This window comes from Magnolia sinica, chromosome 1 (genome assembly GCF_029962835.1).
Source record: "Magnolia sinica isolate HGM2019 chromosome 1, MsV1, whole genome shotgun sequence".
NCBI lineage: Eukaryota > Viridiplantae > Streptophyta > Magnoliopsida > Magnoliales > Magnoliaceae > Magnolia > Magnolia sinica.
The window spans coordinates 70,287,531-70,307,135 of NC_080573.1; the positions used below are offsets into that span (position 1 = coordinate 70,287,531).

Here is a 19,605-nt window from a genome sequence, read left to right on the forward strand (position 1 = left end):
TTTGGGCTCACCGAAGGAAGAATACTACTGTATTGCACAGAAACAGATTCTAAATAGCCACATAATAAACTGACAACATCATCAAAAATGTAAATGAATACCTTAGAGTTGAACCTGGTCAAATCAAACAATCGCTCTAGGGCTGGTTCTCCTTGCTTCAACTCGTTGTATGCTTTCCCAATACCCTGTAGGATTATTTTTTTCTTTAATTAAGATTTAAAGATCTCTTTAACTATAAGATAAGTTTGAAGAACGACAAATAATTACTAGGGGTTTAACCAATTGTTGAAATCATTTTTATCAATTGGTTTATCAATTAAAGTTAAGATGCCATCCTCGGTTAAGAAAGATCTTTTTATTTTAATTTTTGTTAAGAGCAATTACTATGCAGATAATTTTATTTTCTTAGTTAAGAAGAAAACTGTATCACTTGCATCATCATCACTGATGCAAACTTGAATCCATAAATTTGTGCAGAGTGCATCACCACCACTGATGCAGATTCGAATCCAAGAATTTGTCCATAGTCAAGGCATCAGAAAAACACAATGAATAGATCTTTGACTAAAGCTTTGAGAGCAATAAATCAAATTGAACCCACAAGCAAAGAAGAGATGACTCAAATTCAATAGAACTACATTAATAATACTGGCATCATTCCCTAAAAAAATCATCTATACAATCTTTATAGAAACCTTAACAAACCTCTCCTCGATCTCTAGCCTTGATATATACTACTCATCAATGTGGTTCCTTCTATTTCGGCAGATTTTCTACTGTTTTCTACAAATGCCTGGACAACAACCCAACAACAACATTGATGCAGGACAATTAACTACTTGCTCTAAAAGCTCGAATTGATAGAACATGGCGAATTAATCCCTTTATCTCATAGCCCAGGCCCCTCATCCATGGGTTAGGTCATCGGCCGAACCCTCCTCGTGGGCCTCAAATCCATGGGTTCTGCCCCCTCGTGGGCCCCAAATCACATGGGTTCCTTCTCACATGGGTCATCCACCCCTAGTGTGCCTCTGCATCCCACAAGTCACCCCACTCGAGTCCGGTGTGAAAATGCTCCTACATTAGTTTGATGTAGGACAATTAACCACTTGCTATAAAAGTTCGAACTAATAAAGCATGGTAAATTAATCCCTTCATCTCATAGCCCAGGCCCCACATCCCAAGGGTTAGGACCTTGGTTGAACTCCCGTCACGGGCCCCACTTCACATGAGTTCCACTTCACACGAGCCACCTGCCTTACACAGGTGGGGCCCGCATCACACGAGTCACCCGCCTCACACAAGCTGCCCACCCCAAATGTGCCCCCGCATCCCACAGGCCTCCCCACTCGAGCCCGGTGTGAAAATGATCATGCATTAATCACTACCGGTGAGGAGTCTCGAACACAAGACCTCTCGCTCTAATACCAATTTGATGTAGTACAACTAACCACTTGCTTTAAAATCTCAAACTGATAGAGCATGGCGAATTAATCCATTTATCTCATAGCCCAGGCCCCACATCCCATGGGTTAGGACCTCAGTCGAACCTCCCTCGTGGGCCCTACTTCACATGGGTTTCGCTTCACATGAGCCACCCGCCTCACACAAACCACCCGCCTCGCACGGGCTGCCCACCCCGAGTGTGCCCCTGCATCCCACAGGCCACCCCACTCAAGCCCGGTGGGAAAATGCCCCTGTATTAAACATTCAATACTTAAAAACAATTTGTCAGTCTGAAATGAAACCCCTTTACTATTCTTAAAGGAGGAAAGAAATTGAGAAAGAAAGGAAGAGAGAATATGAGAAAAAGGGAGCACAATGGGCTGGGTTATCCAGCCCTATCTTATTTATTATAATAAGAGAGAAGGTAAAATTACATATATGCCTTTATTATAAAGGAAAAACTAAAGAAGAATAGGGACAAATAAGGAAAACCCCCCCCCCCCCCCTCTCAAGCTGAGATATAGATATCAATTATGCTTAACTTGCCAAGAATACATCATCCAGCTTCCATTGTGAGGGCCTTTGTGAAGATATCTGCAATTGCTCAGAAGATGGACCAAATAGAGTGGAAACAACACCTCCAGCAACCTTCTCACTAGTAAAGTGGCAATCAACTTATCATGTTTTGTGTCTCATGGAAAACAAGATCAAAGGCAATGTGAATAGTGACTTATTGTCACAATAAATCAACATAGGAGTCTTCATAGGAAATCTCAATTCAAAAATAAAGCCTTTTAACCATGCAAGTTCATGTATCGTATTTGCCATAACATGGTACTCTGCCTCAATACTAGATTATGCTACAACTGTCTACTTCTTAGTCTTCCAAGTAACTAAATTGCCGCCTAAAAAGGTACAGTAGCCTCACGTAGAGCAACAACATCTGGGGAACCTACCCAATCTGTATCAGAATACCCCTCGATTTTAAGATTATAATGACGATCAAAGAGGATACCATGCCCCGATGACAACTTGAAATAATGCAAGATGTGAAGAATGGCTTCAAGATGACAAGAACGGGGAGCATGCATGAACTAACCAAATTCACTGCATGAGACAAATTTCATCGAGTAATCGCTAAATACATCAATTTACCGACAAAACACTAACATATGCAAGGATTATTAAGAAGTTCTTCATCATTTATCCTAAACTTCCTATTAACTTCCAATGGAGAATCAATAGGTTTGATGCCCTTCTTGAATTGAGAGACTTCAATTCCATTTAAGTATTTTAACAGTCCCAAATCTTTAATATTAAATACCTTGTTTAGATATAATTTTAGCTATAATATGCCATTGACATCATCTCTTGTAAGAATAATATCATCCACATACGGGCTCACAATAATAGTCTCATTTGCATGCCACTTGACAAACACATAATAATTAGATGGATATAAGTGAAACCAATAATAATCAAGGCCCCACTAAACTTTTCAAACCAAGAGTGAGAAGCTTGCTTCAATCCATATATTGCTTTCTTCAGATGACATGCCTTCCTCTCTGCCTCATTTCGAGCAAATCCAAAGAGGAAGCATATAGATCTCTTCAGTCAAGTCACCATTCAAAAAATCATTCTTAAAATCCAATTGATTCAAGGGCCAATTCAAATTGGAAGCAAGAGAAATAATAACCCGTACAAAGTTCATCTTAGCAAAAGAAGCAAAGGTCTTAGAAAAATACTCACCAAAGCTTTGTGCAAAACCTTTAGCTACAAGGCGGGGTTTACAGCAAGTTATACTTCCATCGGGATTGTACTTGAGAATATATACCCAACGACAACCTACAGGATTATTTCCAATATGTAACTCAGTGATCTCCCATGTGTGATTCTTTGTAAGAGCTATCATCTCCTCCATAGCTCGACACTAGAGAGGAGACAGAATCCTTGAGATTTTTAGGAATGGTGGATGAGGAAAACTCAATAGCTAAAACAAAGAACTAATGTTGAGTGGACAAGGTTTGATAGGAAACAAACCTCTGAATAGGATGAAAAGTACAATCTTTTTTGTTTTCTGATAACAAGAAGTAAATCTAAGGCAGGTTCTAAATAAGGATCATCTTAAGTCAATCGAGTATGAACACTATCAGTAATTGTAGCTGAAGTAGTATGCTCCATGGTGTAATGGGAAATGAAGGGTTTATGAACATTCCTTCATTCACGTAGTTTCAATTTAACTTGGTGGAATCAGTAGCAACCTTACTTTTGGAACTTTCGGGTTCGAAAGACAGACACTATCCAATCAAACTCAAGAATAAGAACAAGAAGAACCATAGAATGTGTTTCCTCCTTTCTATCAGAAAAGTATGGAGTATCTTCCACAGATTTAATATCATATAGACCGCCTTTTAGTAAGATGATCAAGACATTCATACCCCTTTTGTGAAGACGAATATACTAAAAAAATGCATTTAACAGCTCTATTTGACAATTTGTTTCTAAAAGAATCAATGTTATAGACATAACATACACACCCAAAGACACAAGGGCAATGCTTTCAATATCGACAATATCAGCCGATATATCTCATGACATATCATGTATCCCATCGGCACAATACGAAACCCCAAGGTAATATTTGAATTTTTTCGTATCGTAGAAGAAATCGCATAATATCGCAGATATCACAAAATATCGCGAGATATCGCCACTAGTCCCTTTTATAAAATTCTCGATATTGGCTGATATCGCACAAAAACGTGGGAAGTCCAGCGCTTTCTTCAAAAAAAAAAAAAAAATCATTCTCTATGCCTTTATACTTCTAAATATATCTATTGTGGATTTAGACCCTTCCTCTTGAATCCCTTCTATGAAAGATATAAAATTTCAAGTCATAATCAAGATCTAAGATGATTTGGGGTCGTTTTCGATCCGGTGAAAATTGGAGAAATTTGAAATTTCTCCAATTTTTCCTAAATCGATTGCAGTCAATTGGCCCCCATTTCAGAGGTTTTTTTTTTTTTTTTTTTAAAAATTCCACTCCTAATGTATGCACAACTCTATATGGGTCTAAGGCATAGCGACACATCATTCTTTTTCTTTTGAATATATTGCTTATGTTTCCAAACATGTCTTCTAACATTTGTACATTATATGAAATGCTCGCATCAGTTCAATCAGACAATGCATAAATTAGGACCCTATACAAAGGAAACCTATCATGTGCAATTATTTTTTTGTGATGTTTTGATTTCTAAGTGTGTATCGATGACTTTTTTTAACAATTCTTGAAGTTTTATTAAAAAATTTCAACCAACTACCCAATGTTTCCCCATGTTTCCCAACAACTGCGATACATTACGCAATACAATTAATATATCCCATGTGATAACCGATTTGTATCCATATCCCAAGGGTGTGATACATTGGGCAATAACGATACAGAAAACATTGTGTAGGGGAATGTCAAATATTTGACAAAGTCCAAAATGCTGAATGAGAGACTTTCTAGAAAGAACTTCGATGGGAAGACGATTGATCGAATAGCAAGTTGTAAGAACAATATTTGACAAAAAAAAAAAAATTTAAGAATGGGCATTCAAACTAGAAGAGCCTAAGTGACTTCTAAAAGGTGTATATTATTCCTTTTAGCCGTGACATTTTGTTGTGGGGTATATGCACATATGGTCTGAGGTTCAATACCATGCTCCTGAAGATAAGAAATCATAGTATGGGAAAGGTATTCTTTTGCATTATCTATTGAAAAGTACCAATACTCACATTAAATTAATTTATAACCTAACTATTAAACACTTCAAAAATAGATCAAACCTCATCTCTAGATTTTATCAAATAAATCTACGTCATATGAGATGCATCATCAATAAATGAGATAAATTATTTAAATCCATTATAAACGAAGGAATTGGACCATAAACATTCAAATGAACCAAAGAAAAAATTCTACTTGAATGTTTCTCCACAGACGAATAGCTGGACTTATGGTGTTTGGCTAAAGCACAAGCCTCACCCTTTAAATTTTAGCATCACTACACTCAACTGACACTGGTAATAAAGACTATACTAAACTCGAAGAATGACCTAACCTACAATACCAAAGACAAAGGTCTTCCTTCCGGACACTAAGAAACTCACTTGAAGTATTCAAATGAAAAAGGTCTAAACCATCCTCCTCATGTCCATCACCAAGCAGCTTCTTCATCTTAAGATCCTGGAAAACATGATCATCAGGATAAAAAGTTAAACTACAATTCTAGTCCTTGGTTGCCTTACTAACTAATAACAAATTAGACATAATGTTAGGCACCAACAAGACAGATGACAAGGAAAAAGATAGGGAAATAGACATAGTACCTTTACCCCCAATAGGAGTTAGAGTACCATCTGTCAATTTTACACATCTTAAACTTGATTTGGGAGTAAATGAAGAAAAAGAATCATATGTACCTGTTATATAATTGGTAGCTCCTTAATCAATGACCCAAGGGCTTAATCCAGAGGTAGTTTGAAGAGTAGTGGATGTATTACATATCTGAGCTAAGTAAGTCGATGAGGAGGCCTTATTCTAGGTGGCATCTCTTAAGAAAGCACCATACTCAGATTTTGAGATATGAACAACATCACCCTCCAATGGAACTGTAGGTGAAGTTGGGTAAGGAACATTCCCTAGCAGTAGTTTGAGAATCTCTATCATCTAAAGTTGCAAAGTTAGTAGCTCAGCCCAATGGTCTAACATGAAGCAATGTTTTCGGTATCGATACCGAATGACATATCACACCCTTGGGATATAGAAACATATTGATTATCGCACGGAAACTATCAAATGCATCACATAATGTTTCGTTGTTTTTGTTTAACATTGGGAAGCATTGGAAAATTAGTCAAATTTTTCAATGTAACATCAGGAGGTGTTAAAAAAGGCATCATTACTAACGCAAGACAACTAACCACTTGCTCTAAAAGCTTAAATTGATAAAGTGTGGTGAATCAATCCCTTTATCTCATAGCCTAGGCCCCGCACCTCATAGATTAGGTCCTCGGCCGAACCATCCTCGTGGGCCAACATCACATAGGTTCCGCATCACACGAGCCACCCACCTCGAGTGTGCCCCCGCATCTCAAAGGTTACCCCACTCGAGCTTGGTGTGAAAATGCCCCTACATTAATCACCCCCAGTGAGTTGTATCCAACACGAGACCTCCTACTCTGATACCACTTTAACGCCGAACAACTAACCACGCACTCTAAAAGCTCGAACTGATAGAGCGTGGTCAATTAATCCCTTTATTCATAGCCCAGGCCCCACATCCAATGGGTTAGGTCTTCAGCCGAACCCCCCTCGTGGGCCCCACATCACATGGGTTCCGCATCACACGAGCCACCTGCCTCACACAAGTAGGGACCACCTTACTCGAGCCGTCCACTCAGAGTGTGCCCCCGCATCCCACAAGCCACCCCACTTGAGCCCAGTGTGAAAATGCCCCTACATTAATTACACACTTAAAATCAAAAGGTTGCAAAAACAAAAAAAAGTGCTCATAATAAGTTTCCTTTTTATAGGGTCATAAACTAATATAATTTATAACAAAGTGATACAACAATATTCAAAATCAAGTAATATAATTTATAAATCATAGAAGACGAATGAAAACAATATCAATTAATTATTTTTAAAAATGCACACATGGCATATAAGCAATTGAAATTAAATTGTCCATTTATGTCTAATAACCCAAAATCCAGGTTTATTTCCTCATTTGATGATGAGATTGGTGGACATTTCTTGAAAAGTTAAGAATGAAAAAATATCAAATGATCCTGTTTCAATAAACAAAGTGTCCACAAATCAAAGGTTAGGATCGATCAAACAATCTGATTTTGGATTGTGACTTAGCAATAGTGGCTCCACAATTTAATTGGTTTGGTTTGAGTTAATATATGACATGTATATAATTTTTTAGTGCATGCGTATGTGTTATATGTGCATCATACACATGTACAATTTATGAACGCCTTTAAATCAGTGTTCCAAATATCGGTATCGCGTTACGTATCGTACCCTTGGGATACGGATACATATCGGTTATCGCCTGGGATATATTGGTTGTATCGCGTAATGTATCGTTGTTGTTGGAAACATGGGGAATTTGGTCAAATTTTTCAATGAAACTTCAATGATTGTTAAAAAAGACATCAAAACACATTTATAAATCAAAACATTACAAAAAATAAATGCACATAATAGGTTTTCTTTGCACGGGGTCCTAATCTATGCATTGTCTAACTGAATTGATGCAAGTATATTCAAAGTCTATTCATATAATTTATAAATGTAAGAAGACGTGTGGAAACACAAACAATACATTCAAAAGCAAAAGAAGAATCACTAAATCGGGTTATATACATGTTTGATTTTATGTTTGGACACAAAGTATTGCAAAGAAAGTGGGAAATTTTGAATTTTTAAAAAAATTTCCGCAACTCGGCCCATCTCATCCAAATCTCGAAATTGAAGCTCCCAATCCATGATTTTTCATGCAAAACATGAAAAACCATGAATTTTTAAGAATTTAACATGATTTATAGAAAAAAAAAAGGATCAAAAATCAATAATGCTCACCAGATCGAACATGTGAGATATATCGCATTACTTGTGAGTTTCGTATCGCACAGGTGGGATACAAGATATATCGTGGGATATATCGGCCGATATCGTCGAGATTTAAAACACTGCTTCAAATAGAGAATAGGGATCCCAACGACTTAAGTGGGCCCCGCCATGATGTTTATGTGAAATCAACCCCGACCACTAGGTGTGTCACCCCATGTTAGGCCCAAGGCTAAAAAATCAACCCCATTCATGGTTCAGGTGGACCACACGATTGGAAATATTGTACAGGCAATACTCACCCTTCAAACTCTTTTCCTTAGTGTAGACCATGTGAATCACAGATGGGCTTAATTTTTAGGGCCCATTTCCAAATTTTATTGTGGCATCTAATGGTTGGGGTGGATTTTATATACTCATCACGGTGGACCCTATAAAAATTAAGGGTGGACGTCTCTTTACCAACTATTTCTTTGGGTGTGGCCCACCTAAATCACGAGTCGGCTTGATTTTTTATCCCTGGACCTAACATGGGTTTATGGATACAAAGGTCAAAGTCGATCTCACATACATATCAAGGTGGGCCCCATAAAAAATCAACGGCTCGATAAGATTTTTTTCTAAAATACATTAGATCAAATCAAGGATGCCCACCCTTCTTTTTTTTAGGGCCACCATGATGCGGTATGTGAAATCCACTCCAACCATTAGATGTATAACTCACTTTTGACCGAAGGCGAAAAAAATATGCTTGACTCACGATACAGGTGGGCCACACCAACGGAAACAATTGGTAAAGAGATGTTCACCCTTGATTTTTGCAGGGCCCAACATGATGATTATATAAAATCCACTCCAACCATAAGATGCCACAATAAAATTTAGCAATGGGGCCCAAAAATCAAGCACATCCTGATTCACATGGGCCACACCAAGGAAAATAGTTTGAAGAGCGAGCATTGCATGTACACTGTTTCCAATCATATGGTCCACCTAAATCACAGATAGGCCTGATTTTTGGGCCCTAGACCTAACATGGGGTGACAAACTTTGTGAATGGGTTGGATTTCACATAAACATCACAATGAGGCCCACCTAAGTCGCTGACCTCATGTAACGTGACCATTTACTTCATTTCCAATTCCAAAAAGACTCTTGAAGTCTAAGAGAGAGAGAGAGAGAGAGAGAGACGCAATAGAGGAAAGAGAAGAAGGAGAGAGAATCGTGACACACAAGTGTGTTTTTTTTTTCATTCCCTTCTCTCCCTCTTTTTTTTCATTCTTTTCTCTCAAAAATAGATTGTTTTGGTTTTTTTCCCACAGTATCGATCGATCTTGTCGATAAATATATATAAAGGGGGGTGCGATATTTTGCACGATATTGTGAAATTGTCAATATCTCGCAATACATTGCAATATTTCCGACAATACATGGAATAAAAGATAATAAACGTGCATATCATATCGGCTAGGTGCGGTATCGAGATTATCAAATGATAATGTCGACATTGCAAACATTACCATGAAGAAACCAACAATAATCCACGGTATATCCATGTCTATCACAATTGAGTACACAATCGATCCGATGTCACAAACACGGCCAATATCACAACCACCATCACGTCCTCCTATTCCCCACCTCTACCACGACCAGCATTAGCATTATCAAAGTTTCAAAAACCTATCACTAGAGCAAATTTTTCGACCACATTTGATCACATAGCAATACGACGCTTCTCATCACGCAACAATAGTGCATAACCGCTATTAAGCGATGGTAAAAGTGCATAACTGCTATTAAGCGATGGTAAAGAGGGTGAACCAATAATGTAGGCGTGAACTGGTTCAAACTTTGTACTAAGGCCTATCAATAACTCAAAATTTATTTTATTCTCAATGCTCTTCTTATATGCCTCTGCATCTATGGAATATACAAAATGAAGATCATTAAGAATGATAATTCCTTCTACATACCACGCCTCTTGGCATAATAGTCAGACATTGCTCCCCTATCTCAGATTTCCAATCTCCTGATGGATATTATAAATCCAAACCATATTATTATAATTTGCATACAGTTCATGGGTAGTCTGTCAAATCTCACGAGCAGTGGATAACAAAAAAGGCCTTCACTAACATCTGGTTCCATCAAATTCTAGGACAGGACAAGCAAGTTATTTGATTTACAATCTATATATGGACTAGACAATTGAGGTTTTGTGATATTACCATCTGTATACCCCAATTTTTATTTTCCCCTAATAAACATCTCAACGACTTTCAATGATTGAAGGCAATTGATGGACTAAAGTTTATAAGTGGTAATCTGAAATCCGGATTTTCAAAGTGAACAATCAACTGTTCCATCTTAGAGTTAACAGGATCAATTGCCTCAGAAGTTGACGAAGAGGCCATATATAATCTCAGAAAATAGTGAGAGAACCAAGTAAAAGAGAAAGAGTCTTAAGGTTAGACAAATAGATTAGAATAGACGCCCAAAAATTTGCCCAAATGACAATAGCCAACAAACTCTTATTGCTACAAAATAATTGTTGAAAATCTAGGGAAAAAACAACTTAAACAATTTTTCAAACCTGAATGTCCAACAATACCTCCAACCAGTGTTCACAATATCAATACTATCGGCCGATATTATCGATATCGCAACCCAGCGATACGAAACCCGTCAAAAGATACCAAGAAAAAAAATTTATTGTATGTAAATATCCGAAAAAATCGGGAAAAAAAAAAAAAGGAAGAAGAAGAAGAAGAAGAAGAGAGAAACCTTCAACAATGTGGATTTCCGTACCTGTAGAAGAGTTTGCGTTGATCGGAAGCTACATTTAGTGGGCCATTTGAATCGAAGTGCATTGTTCGTAGGGAATTGATTTCAGAAGTTTGTAGGGAATTGATTTCGGAAGATAATGTGAAAAAAATCCGGAGAAATCCGGAGATTTGGGAGAGAGATTAGGGTTTATGGGCCAAAACCCTCTCTGCTTACAAATAGGGCTTCCGAGCCTTTTTTATCATGCGGTCATACGCGGATTTCATGCGAAAGACTTTCGTTCTTGCGTTGGGATGCTAGGTGGGGCCCACTGTGATGTTTGTGAGAAATCCGTCACGTCCATCTTTTTTGCAAGCTCATTTTAGGACATACGACCAAAAATGTGGTGGATTCAAAACTCAGGTGGGCCGCACGAGAGGAAACAATAAGGAGGCAGTGACCATCGTTGAAACATTTTTATGGCCACGGAAGTTTCATATCAGGATAAGTTTTTTACATTTTCACTTCATCCCAGTGGGAATGACCTCATAAATGGTTTGGATGGCATATAAACATCAAGGTGGATCCCAAGAAAGTTTCAACAGTAGAAAACTCTTTGCCCAGTTTTCCCTCTCATATGGCCCACTTGAGTTTTGGATCCACCTCATTTTCAGTTGCATCTCCTAAAATGATCTCGCCAAATGGATGGATGGGGTGGATTTCTCATGAACATTACAGTGGGCCCCACCTAGCATCTGAGGCAGGAACATCATGCGAAAGCCTTTTACAGGAAATCCGCGTCCGGCGCGGATTGAAATCCTTGGAGACGGATGGTCCTAACAAAGGCTCTATAGGGCCCACCATGATATGTGTTTTATCCACACCGTCCATCCATTTTGATAGGTCATTTTAGGGTATAAGCCTAAAAAATAGATAAATATAAGGATCAAGTGGACCACATGATAGGAAGTCGTGGAAATGATATGCACCGTTGAAGCTTTCCTAGGGCCCGTCGTGAGTTTATTTGCCATCCAATCTGTTCATAAGGTCTGACAGACCTAGATGAAGGGAAAATATAAATATTAGCTTGATCCAAAACTTTTGTAGCCCCTAAAATTTTTTTAATGGTGGTCATTCAATGACCACTTTTTCATGTGGTGCGGTCCACCTCATATTTGGATTTGCCTCATTTTTTGGCCCATTCCCTAAAATAATATGCCAAAATGAATTGATGGTGTATATACATCATATTACATCGAGGTGGCCCCACAACCAGGGTCCCACCATATTACGTACGTCATCTTATGTGGTCCACTTGATATCTAGATCTACCCCATTTTTTTCTCAGGCTTTAAATTTATCCAAAAAAAAATTGAATGGATGGCATGGATAGAATGCATGGGGCCCACACAATCTACCTCATTTTTTTTAGCCAAGACCTATCAAAAAGTAAATATATCAACGTCATGAATTAGAGAACGGATTAGGTGAGACCCAATACCCGCCCAAGACGATGCGGCCCTTAATGCGGGGTCCACCTTAATGTATGTATTTTGTATCCATGTCATTCATCCGTTTTTCCAAATCATTTTAGTGTATTATCCAAAAAACGAAGCACATCCAATTATCAGGTGGACCATACCAAAGGAAAAAGTTGTGATTGACTATTAATGGGCCACAAAAGTTCTGGATCAATCTAATATTTGTTGTTTTCCTTTCATTCAAGCTTATGTGAACTTATCAACTAATTGGATGGTAAATAAACACTACGAAAACATTAAGGTGAGCCCTAAGAAGGCTTTAATGGTAGGGCCTTCAATCAATATTGTTTCATATGGCATGGTTTTAATGATATGCTTCATTTTTGGTATGGTGTTGTGAATTAAGGTGGCAAAACAGATGGACGGTGTGAATATACATGTCTTGATGCATTTATAAATGTTATGCAACATACTTGAATATAGTTCAGTTCAATCGGACAGCGCATGACTTAGGACCCCATACAAAGGAAACATATTATATGCACTTTTTTTTGGAGATTTTATAATTTAAAAGTGTGTATGAAGGCCATTTTTAATAATACCTGGAGTTTCATTGAAAAATTCAAACATTTTCCCTATGTTTCCCAAAAAGTGCAATAAATTACGCGATACAAACGATATATCCCGTGCAATAACCGATACGTATCTGTATCCCAAGGGTGCGATATCATGCGTGATACCGATATTTCCAACACTGCCTCCAACCATTAAGCAAAAACATCAAATCCTTAGGGGGTGTTTGTTGTTCAATTCACCCATTTAAATGCATGTAAATGTATGTAAATGGGTAATGATTAATTACCCATGTAATTCCTGCACTCGATTCTATGTTGACAATGACGGCTTGCTTTTTGGACACTAAAATCAAGAAGGGTACGAATTTCATGTGGGCCCCACTATGATATATGTGGCTTATCCACGTTGTCCATCCATTTCACAGGTTGATTTCAAGGCACTATCCCAAAATTGAGGTAGATCCAAAGCTCAAGTGGACCACACCACACAAAACAGTAGGTTGAACGCCTGCCGTTAAAAACCTTTTACGACCACGATTTCCTATGGTGTGGGCCACTTGAGGTTTGGATTTGCTTCATTTTTGGGCTCATGCCCTAAAATGTTCAGATAAAAAAGATGAACAGCGTGGATATGTCACATACATCACAGTCGACCCCACATATCTAAATCAGCCTTTTATAGACTGAGTTTCAAGGTGGAAATACCCTTTTGCTATCAAACAAACATAAATAACAAAAATGAGCTATTTAATGGTATTTACCAAGGAATTGAAAAATCAAACACCTCCTTAAGAAAAAATTCTTCAAAAATGAATTAAATAAGAATTCCCAACAACAGAAGCTTCAAATCCACCAACACATCAACTGAATCACCAAAAACTTCAGCCGATCAACAGAGGGGCTTCAAATCCACAACACATTATTCGAAACCCTTAAAAAATTCAGCCACAAGCCACTCCCCTCACAAATCACAACAAGTCAATGACAAAAAGGCCTCACAACTCCTAAAACAAAAACAAAAACCAAAAAACAAAAAGAATGAAGAAGAAGAAAAAAGGGTGAAGGGAAAAGAAGAAAAGAGAAAACATTAAAGAAAGGAAGATCGGGAAAGTAAGGAAGGGAAAAACCACTTGTTTAGAAAGATTAGAAGAATAAAACAACATAAGATTAAGATGAAGAAGAATAAGAAGGAAAGGAGGAAGAGGAGAGAGCCCAAGGAGCACTAAGGCTCTAATACCATGTCGAGGAGGAAAAAAATTAAGAAAGAGAATGTGTGTGTGTGTGTGTGTGTGTGTGTGAGAGAGAGAGAGAGAGAGAGAGAGAGAGAGAGAGCACTAGGGCTGGGATTTCCAGCCCTATCTTATTTAAAATAGTAGGAGGGAAGGTACAATTAAATATATGCCCTTATTATGAAGGAAAAATTAAAGAAATACTAGAAGGCAAATAAAGAAAGCATAAAACAAAGAGAAAATGGGAAAAAAAAGGCTAAGAATAACCCATAACACATTAGGCCCAGGTATATACCTATGGGCCCAGTCATAGGCCAACACGCATATACACCTACAACTACCAAACCCCGACTGCATCTCCCTCCTAGCCTCAGTCTTTCTTACCGCAGGCCTGTAAACACTCTGGAAAAAGAAATCTGTAAGCAGATCTGCACCCTGCCCTAAGACTAACACGGCACTTGAAAAGTCCAGCCCACCAATTATTAGTTTATAACCTATCAAATAATCCCTTAATTAATTGCCCAGTAAAGCATCCCACCTGCCCACTTCCTGGCCTCAAACCTTTTTCTGGATTGTTCAGAGAATCTGTTCAATAAACCTGGGTACAAACTGATTATCTTAAGCCCATAACCGGTCCTTTAGATTCCACTCTCAACTCATTGTTGCTAGGGGTGTACGCGAACCGAGCTAGCTCGGTTAGCTCGCTTGATCGACTCGAAAAAGCTCGATTTGACTCAGTTGAAGCTGAGTTCGAGCCGAGTCGAGCTGATTTTTTGAGCTCGAAAATGAGTTCGAGCCAAGTTCGAGCAGGCCCCAGCTCGACTCGACTCCGATCAAATCCAACTCGACTCGGATCGAATCCAGCTCGAATCGAACTCAGATCGAACCAGTTCGGTAACTCGGTTACTTTGCCATTGATGTTGCTCACCAAGCGTTTGATAAAATGACTCAACGAAGTGTGGCTGGTGGCAAGGAAGGTATGTACATGAAACAAATACCCTTTTTTTCTTGGTTTTTACTTTCTATGCTGCTTAGAAGGTGTTTGATAAAATACCTGTAAAACCATTGCTTCTGTTTCACATACAGAGGGATTTTCAAGGTGCAGTCCAGGTGTTTGTGGAAATGCCTCAATAGCGAATTCGGCTTGATCTTGGCTTGAACTCGTCCTGAGCTGGCCTGAGCTGCTGACCAAACCGAGCCAAGCTGACCAGTCAGGCTTGAGGACCGAGCCGAGCCAAGTTCGAGCTGAGGTCAGCCAGTGGCCAAGGTGAGTCAAGCCGAGGCCAGCTCGACTCGGTTCGACTCGATGTACACCCCTATTTGTTGCACAACAGCCATAGCGCTACTTCCAAAAATCAAATTCCAGCAACCAGGCCCATAAATTGTCCACCAAACATTCTTATATCTGTCCTAAATTATACCCTCAAACACCCATGTTTCTCAGCTCTAAGTACAACCTGTAAAAGTTTCAGCCATCAAAGATTGCCTTCCGCAGCTCACGCCCATCCCTCTAGCAGGCAGTGTTTGAAATATCGGTATCACCACAAGTTTCGCTGGCCAGGGATATAGAAACAATATCAATATTGCCAATAATATCGTTGATAACTGGAAATGCAGGGAAACATGGGGGAAATGGTGGATCTTTTCAGTGAAACTTCAAGAGATGCTAAAATATACATATTTGCATATTTAGGAATTAAAAATTCAAAAAGAATGCATACATAATAAGTTTCCATTTAATGGGGCCTAAAAGAATGTGATGTCGAAAGAAACTAGTCCAACCATCCCATCCATCTCATCTATCTATCCAACCTTTCATTCAAATATCTATCGATATTTCAGAATATCGACAACACACGCTAGTTTGTCAAGAAATCGTCAATAACTGGAAAGGAAATGAAAAACTGTGGTCACAATATCGCTCATGTTGAGATAACGATAATATTGCGATTTGATTGATATTATCGTCGACAATTTGAACACTACATATAACCATGCGCCCATCAAAAAATTTGAAATGGAAAGTTTTTTTTAATAAACACAATTTTGGCAATTCGATACATTGACAATATTATTGAAATATCGCCAATACACCGGTAATGCAAGTGACACCTGGAATTTACGAGGTTGAAAATATTGGCGATATCGATACATTGGCGATACAAGCAACACCTGGAATTTACACAGTCGAAAATATTGGTGATACATTGGTGATATTTAGGGATAAATCACCAATACCTGGAATTTCTGAGACTACCGGTGTTATCAGTATTGCTACTAGTGTTACCAGTATCACCGAGCTGGAGATGAGGATAATATCAAGGATACTCCGAACAATGCTGGCAGGCCACTTCCAACCCAGGCTATAACCGGTCCCTTGGTTCTCCATCTCTTGTGAATCTAAATAGCCATCTTGAGCCAGAACTTGCCCAGTCTTTTATCGTTGATGCCCACTCGAATTGGAGCTTCATATAACACTAACATGGCTGGTGATGATCCATATAGTAAACTGAATATTTCGACAAGTAGTTCAGTAAGACGGAGTGTAAATCGGGTGCTTCAGGAGAGAACAAAAAGAAAAGCATTTTCAAACCCCAGGCCTATCAAGGACCATATGGTTACATGGAATCAGGTAGTGCCTCTCCTACGCAGTAACCTGATCTCCACACACCAGTTAAAGGGGGAGGAAATTAGGGATACGAGCATGAGACGTATACAAGGTATCAACAACAATGCTGGCAGGCCACTTCCAACCCAGGCTATAACCGGTCCCTTGGTTCTCCATCTCTTGTGAATCTAAATAGCCATCTTGAGCCAGAACTTGCCCAGTCTTTTATCGTTGATGCCCACTCGAATTGGAGCTTCATATAACACTAACATGGCTGGTGATGATCCATATAGTAAACTGAATATTTCGACAAGTAGTTCAGTAAGACGGAGTGTAAATCGGGTGCTTCAGGAGAGAACAAAAAGAAAAGCATTTTCAAACCCCAGGCCTATCAAGGACCATATGGTTACATGGAATCAGGTAGTGCCTCTCCTACGCAGTAACCTGATCTCCACACACCAGTTAAAGGGGGAGGAAATTAGGGATACGAGCATGAGACGTATACAAGGTATCAACAACACCAATATCCTTAGCAAGGACCAAGGGAAGTAGTTCGGTAAGATGGAGTGTAAATCGGCTGCTTCAGGAGAGAACAAAAAGAAAAGCATTTTCAAACCCCAGGCCTATCAAGGACCAGATGGTTACATGGAATCAGGTAGTGCCTCTCCTACGTGGTAACCTGATCTCCACACACCAGTTAAAAGGGGAGGAAATTAGGGATACGAGCATGAGACGTATACAAGGTATCAACAACACCAATATCCTTAGCAAGGACCAACGGAAGTAGTTCGGTAAGATGGAGTGTAAATCGGCTGCTTTAGGAGAGAACAAAAAGAAAAGCATTTTCATACCCCAGGCCTATCAAGGACCAGATGGTTACATGGAATCAGGTAGTGCCTCTCCTACGTAGTAACCTGATCTCCACACACCAGTTAAAGGGGGAGGAAATTAGGGATATGAGCATGAGACGTATACAAGGTATCAACAACACCAATATCCCTAGCACACCAGTAGACCCTTGTAATCAGTACCCTAACTATGGTGAAATGACACAACTTATTGTGTGGAAGAGCCGACGCTGCGTGAAGGACTAAACATAGAGATTAATGATTACTCTAGTAGTTTGGACCCAACTCTTTCCATGACTAGTTAAGGTCGTTGGAGAATTATTTTAAGCGGTACCAAATATCCAAAGATCAAGTTTCAAGCTTTAAAACTTGAGAGGTCAGCAAAAAAACGGTGGCATACTGTAGTGAGAGAGATGTGGTGCTATGGCCTTCCTCCCATCATGATTTGGGATGAGATAGGACCAAAATGAAATGGAAATTCTAAATGCTAGATCATGAAGCCAAGGCATACCAAGAACTTATCAACCTACAATACGAGAATCCAACTATTTAATCAAAATTTTAATTGAAACCAAACAAAGAGGAAACAGATCAAGAGAACCAATACAAAGGGATGGTGAGGAACCATCCTAGAACCAACATCCCAATTGCATGAAAGGCCCCTAATCACCCAATATATCTTCCCTATCAAATAAATTGAGCCTAATCTCTATGTCAGGACACCAAACACATACTTTCTCCACTCCTTTAGCTTTGCCTTCAAAATCAGAGCCTTTGCACTGATCTCATTTTACCCAGTATCTTCCACTTCTACAAATATAGCTATCCCCACAGCCTTTCCTTTCCTCATCCTTGTTAAGGCTATAGATACTTCCACTACCCTATCCTCCTGTAATACACGTGCTCCCCAACCACCACAGGGTCTGGGCTCCTCCTAGTGTTCTTATTTTTACGTCAAACAAGTCAAAAAGGCATATTCTTATTGAAGTGTGACTTACCATGATGTAAAAGCTTTTAGTGATTTCTAATAACTTTAATTAGAGAACAAATTAGAAATTATTGTTAATTAGTAGTGAATATTGTATCACCTGTATAGGCTCGATCAAGAGAACCAATGATGTTATAAAAGAAACCATGCTAGAACCATCAAAAGAACCTCCTGAAATCACCAGTGAACCAGTGGAAAACATCAACAATGACCCTATGCATATAGCTTGTGTGATCTGAGGAATAAGTGCCTTCATTTTTTTCTTTTTCAAAAGTTCGGTCAGGTCATCTTGGGCAAGCCTTTGAAACCGTACACTTTCACAAAGCGTTGCATTGTTAGCCTTTATGACAAGCATTGACGGAAGGACCTGAAACACTGAGACCTTATATTAGCTCATAAACAGTCCTAAGGTAGTTTAGTGAACACATATCATACTTATTGTGGGTAGGCTAGGTATAAACTCATAAAGAAATAGGTCAGGGTATTCCCTTAAACCTGTAAAGTAAAACATACCTCGTTCAGGTAGGCTGAGAGCCTAGCAACACTAAGATGCGCCTTCCTAGATATTGTACGAAGCCTTTCCCCAAGTAAGGCAATGACAAGAGATATGCATGGAATGACCTACCAATCCACAGTATGGATTTAATTGCTCAGATCAACTGCATGTAGAAAGTAGAATTACAGAAATAGTTATTAAAAACAGGAAGGGAGATACTTTTACATCTCACCAAGGCTGAAATCATCGAAAGAACAGGACTAGTCACCAACATCTGAGTTGCCACAGCAAATAACTGCAGAAAATTTGGTACAATAGTCTACATTCGAAGAAAACTGAAATTAGCAAACAGGACTAATAAAAAACCACATTCGATATCTATTTATCTTACTTGGGCATATCATGCAGATTGTAAGGTAAATGAGCAATTCCATTCTATAAGCCTTTTCAACAACTATTGCTAAGCATTACATCATTTGCTTGTAGGACCAAAAATGTAAGAACTACAAAACCTTTTGATAATGTCCCTTCAATTAA

General features: G+C 38.8%; 1 protein-coding gene across 9 annotated transcripts in view; it reads right to left on the reverse strand.

Annotated features, from left to right (window-relative positions):
* LOC131250847 (ABC transporter B family member 29, chloroplastic) overlaps positions 1–19,605 on the reverse strand; it is a 72,176-nt gene that overhangs the window by 45,707 nt on the left and 6,864 nt on the right. For 4 of the 9 annotated variants that reach the window (XM_058251262.1, XM_058251255.1, XM_058251212.1 and 1 more), the window contains exons 2-5: positions 19,301–19,387; positions 19,086–19,193; positions 18,673–18,939; positions 102–185 (exon numbers count right to left, since the gene is read on the reverse strand). In XM_058251262.1, coding sequence (XP_058107245.1) covers positions 102–185; positions 18,673–18,939; positions 19,086–19,193; positions 19,301–19,387 — 546 coding nt within the window. Of the gene's footprint in view, positions 1–101; positions 186–5,604; positions 5,681–18,672; positions 18,940–19,085; positions 19,194–19,300; positions 19,388–19,605 lie in introns of all 9 variants that reach the window. The other 5 variants (XM_058251239.1, XM_058251231.1, XM_058251248.1 and 2 more) reach the window with 5 other exon arrangements.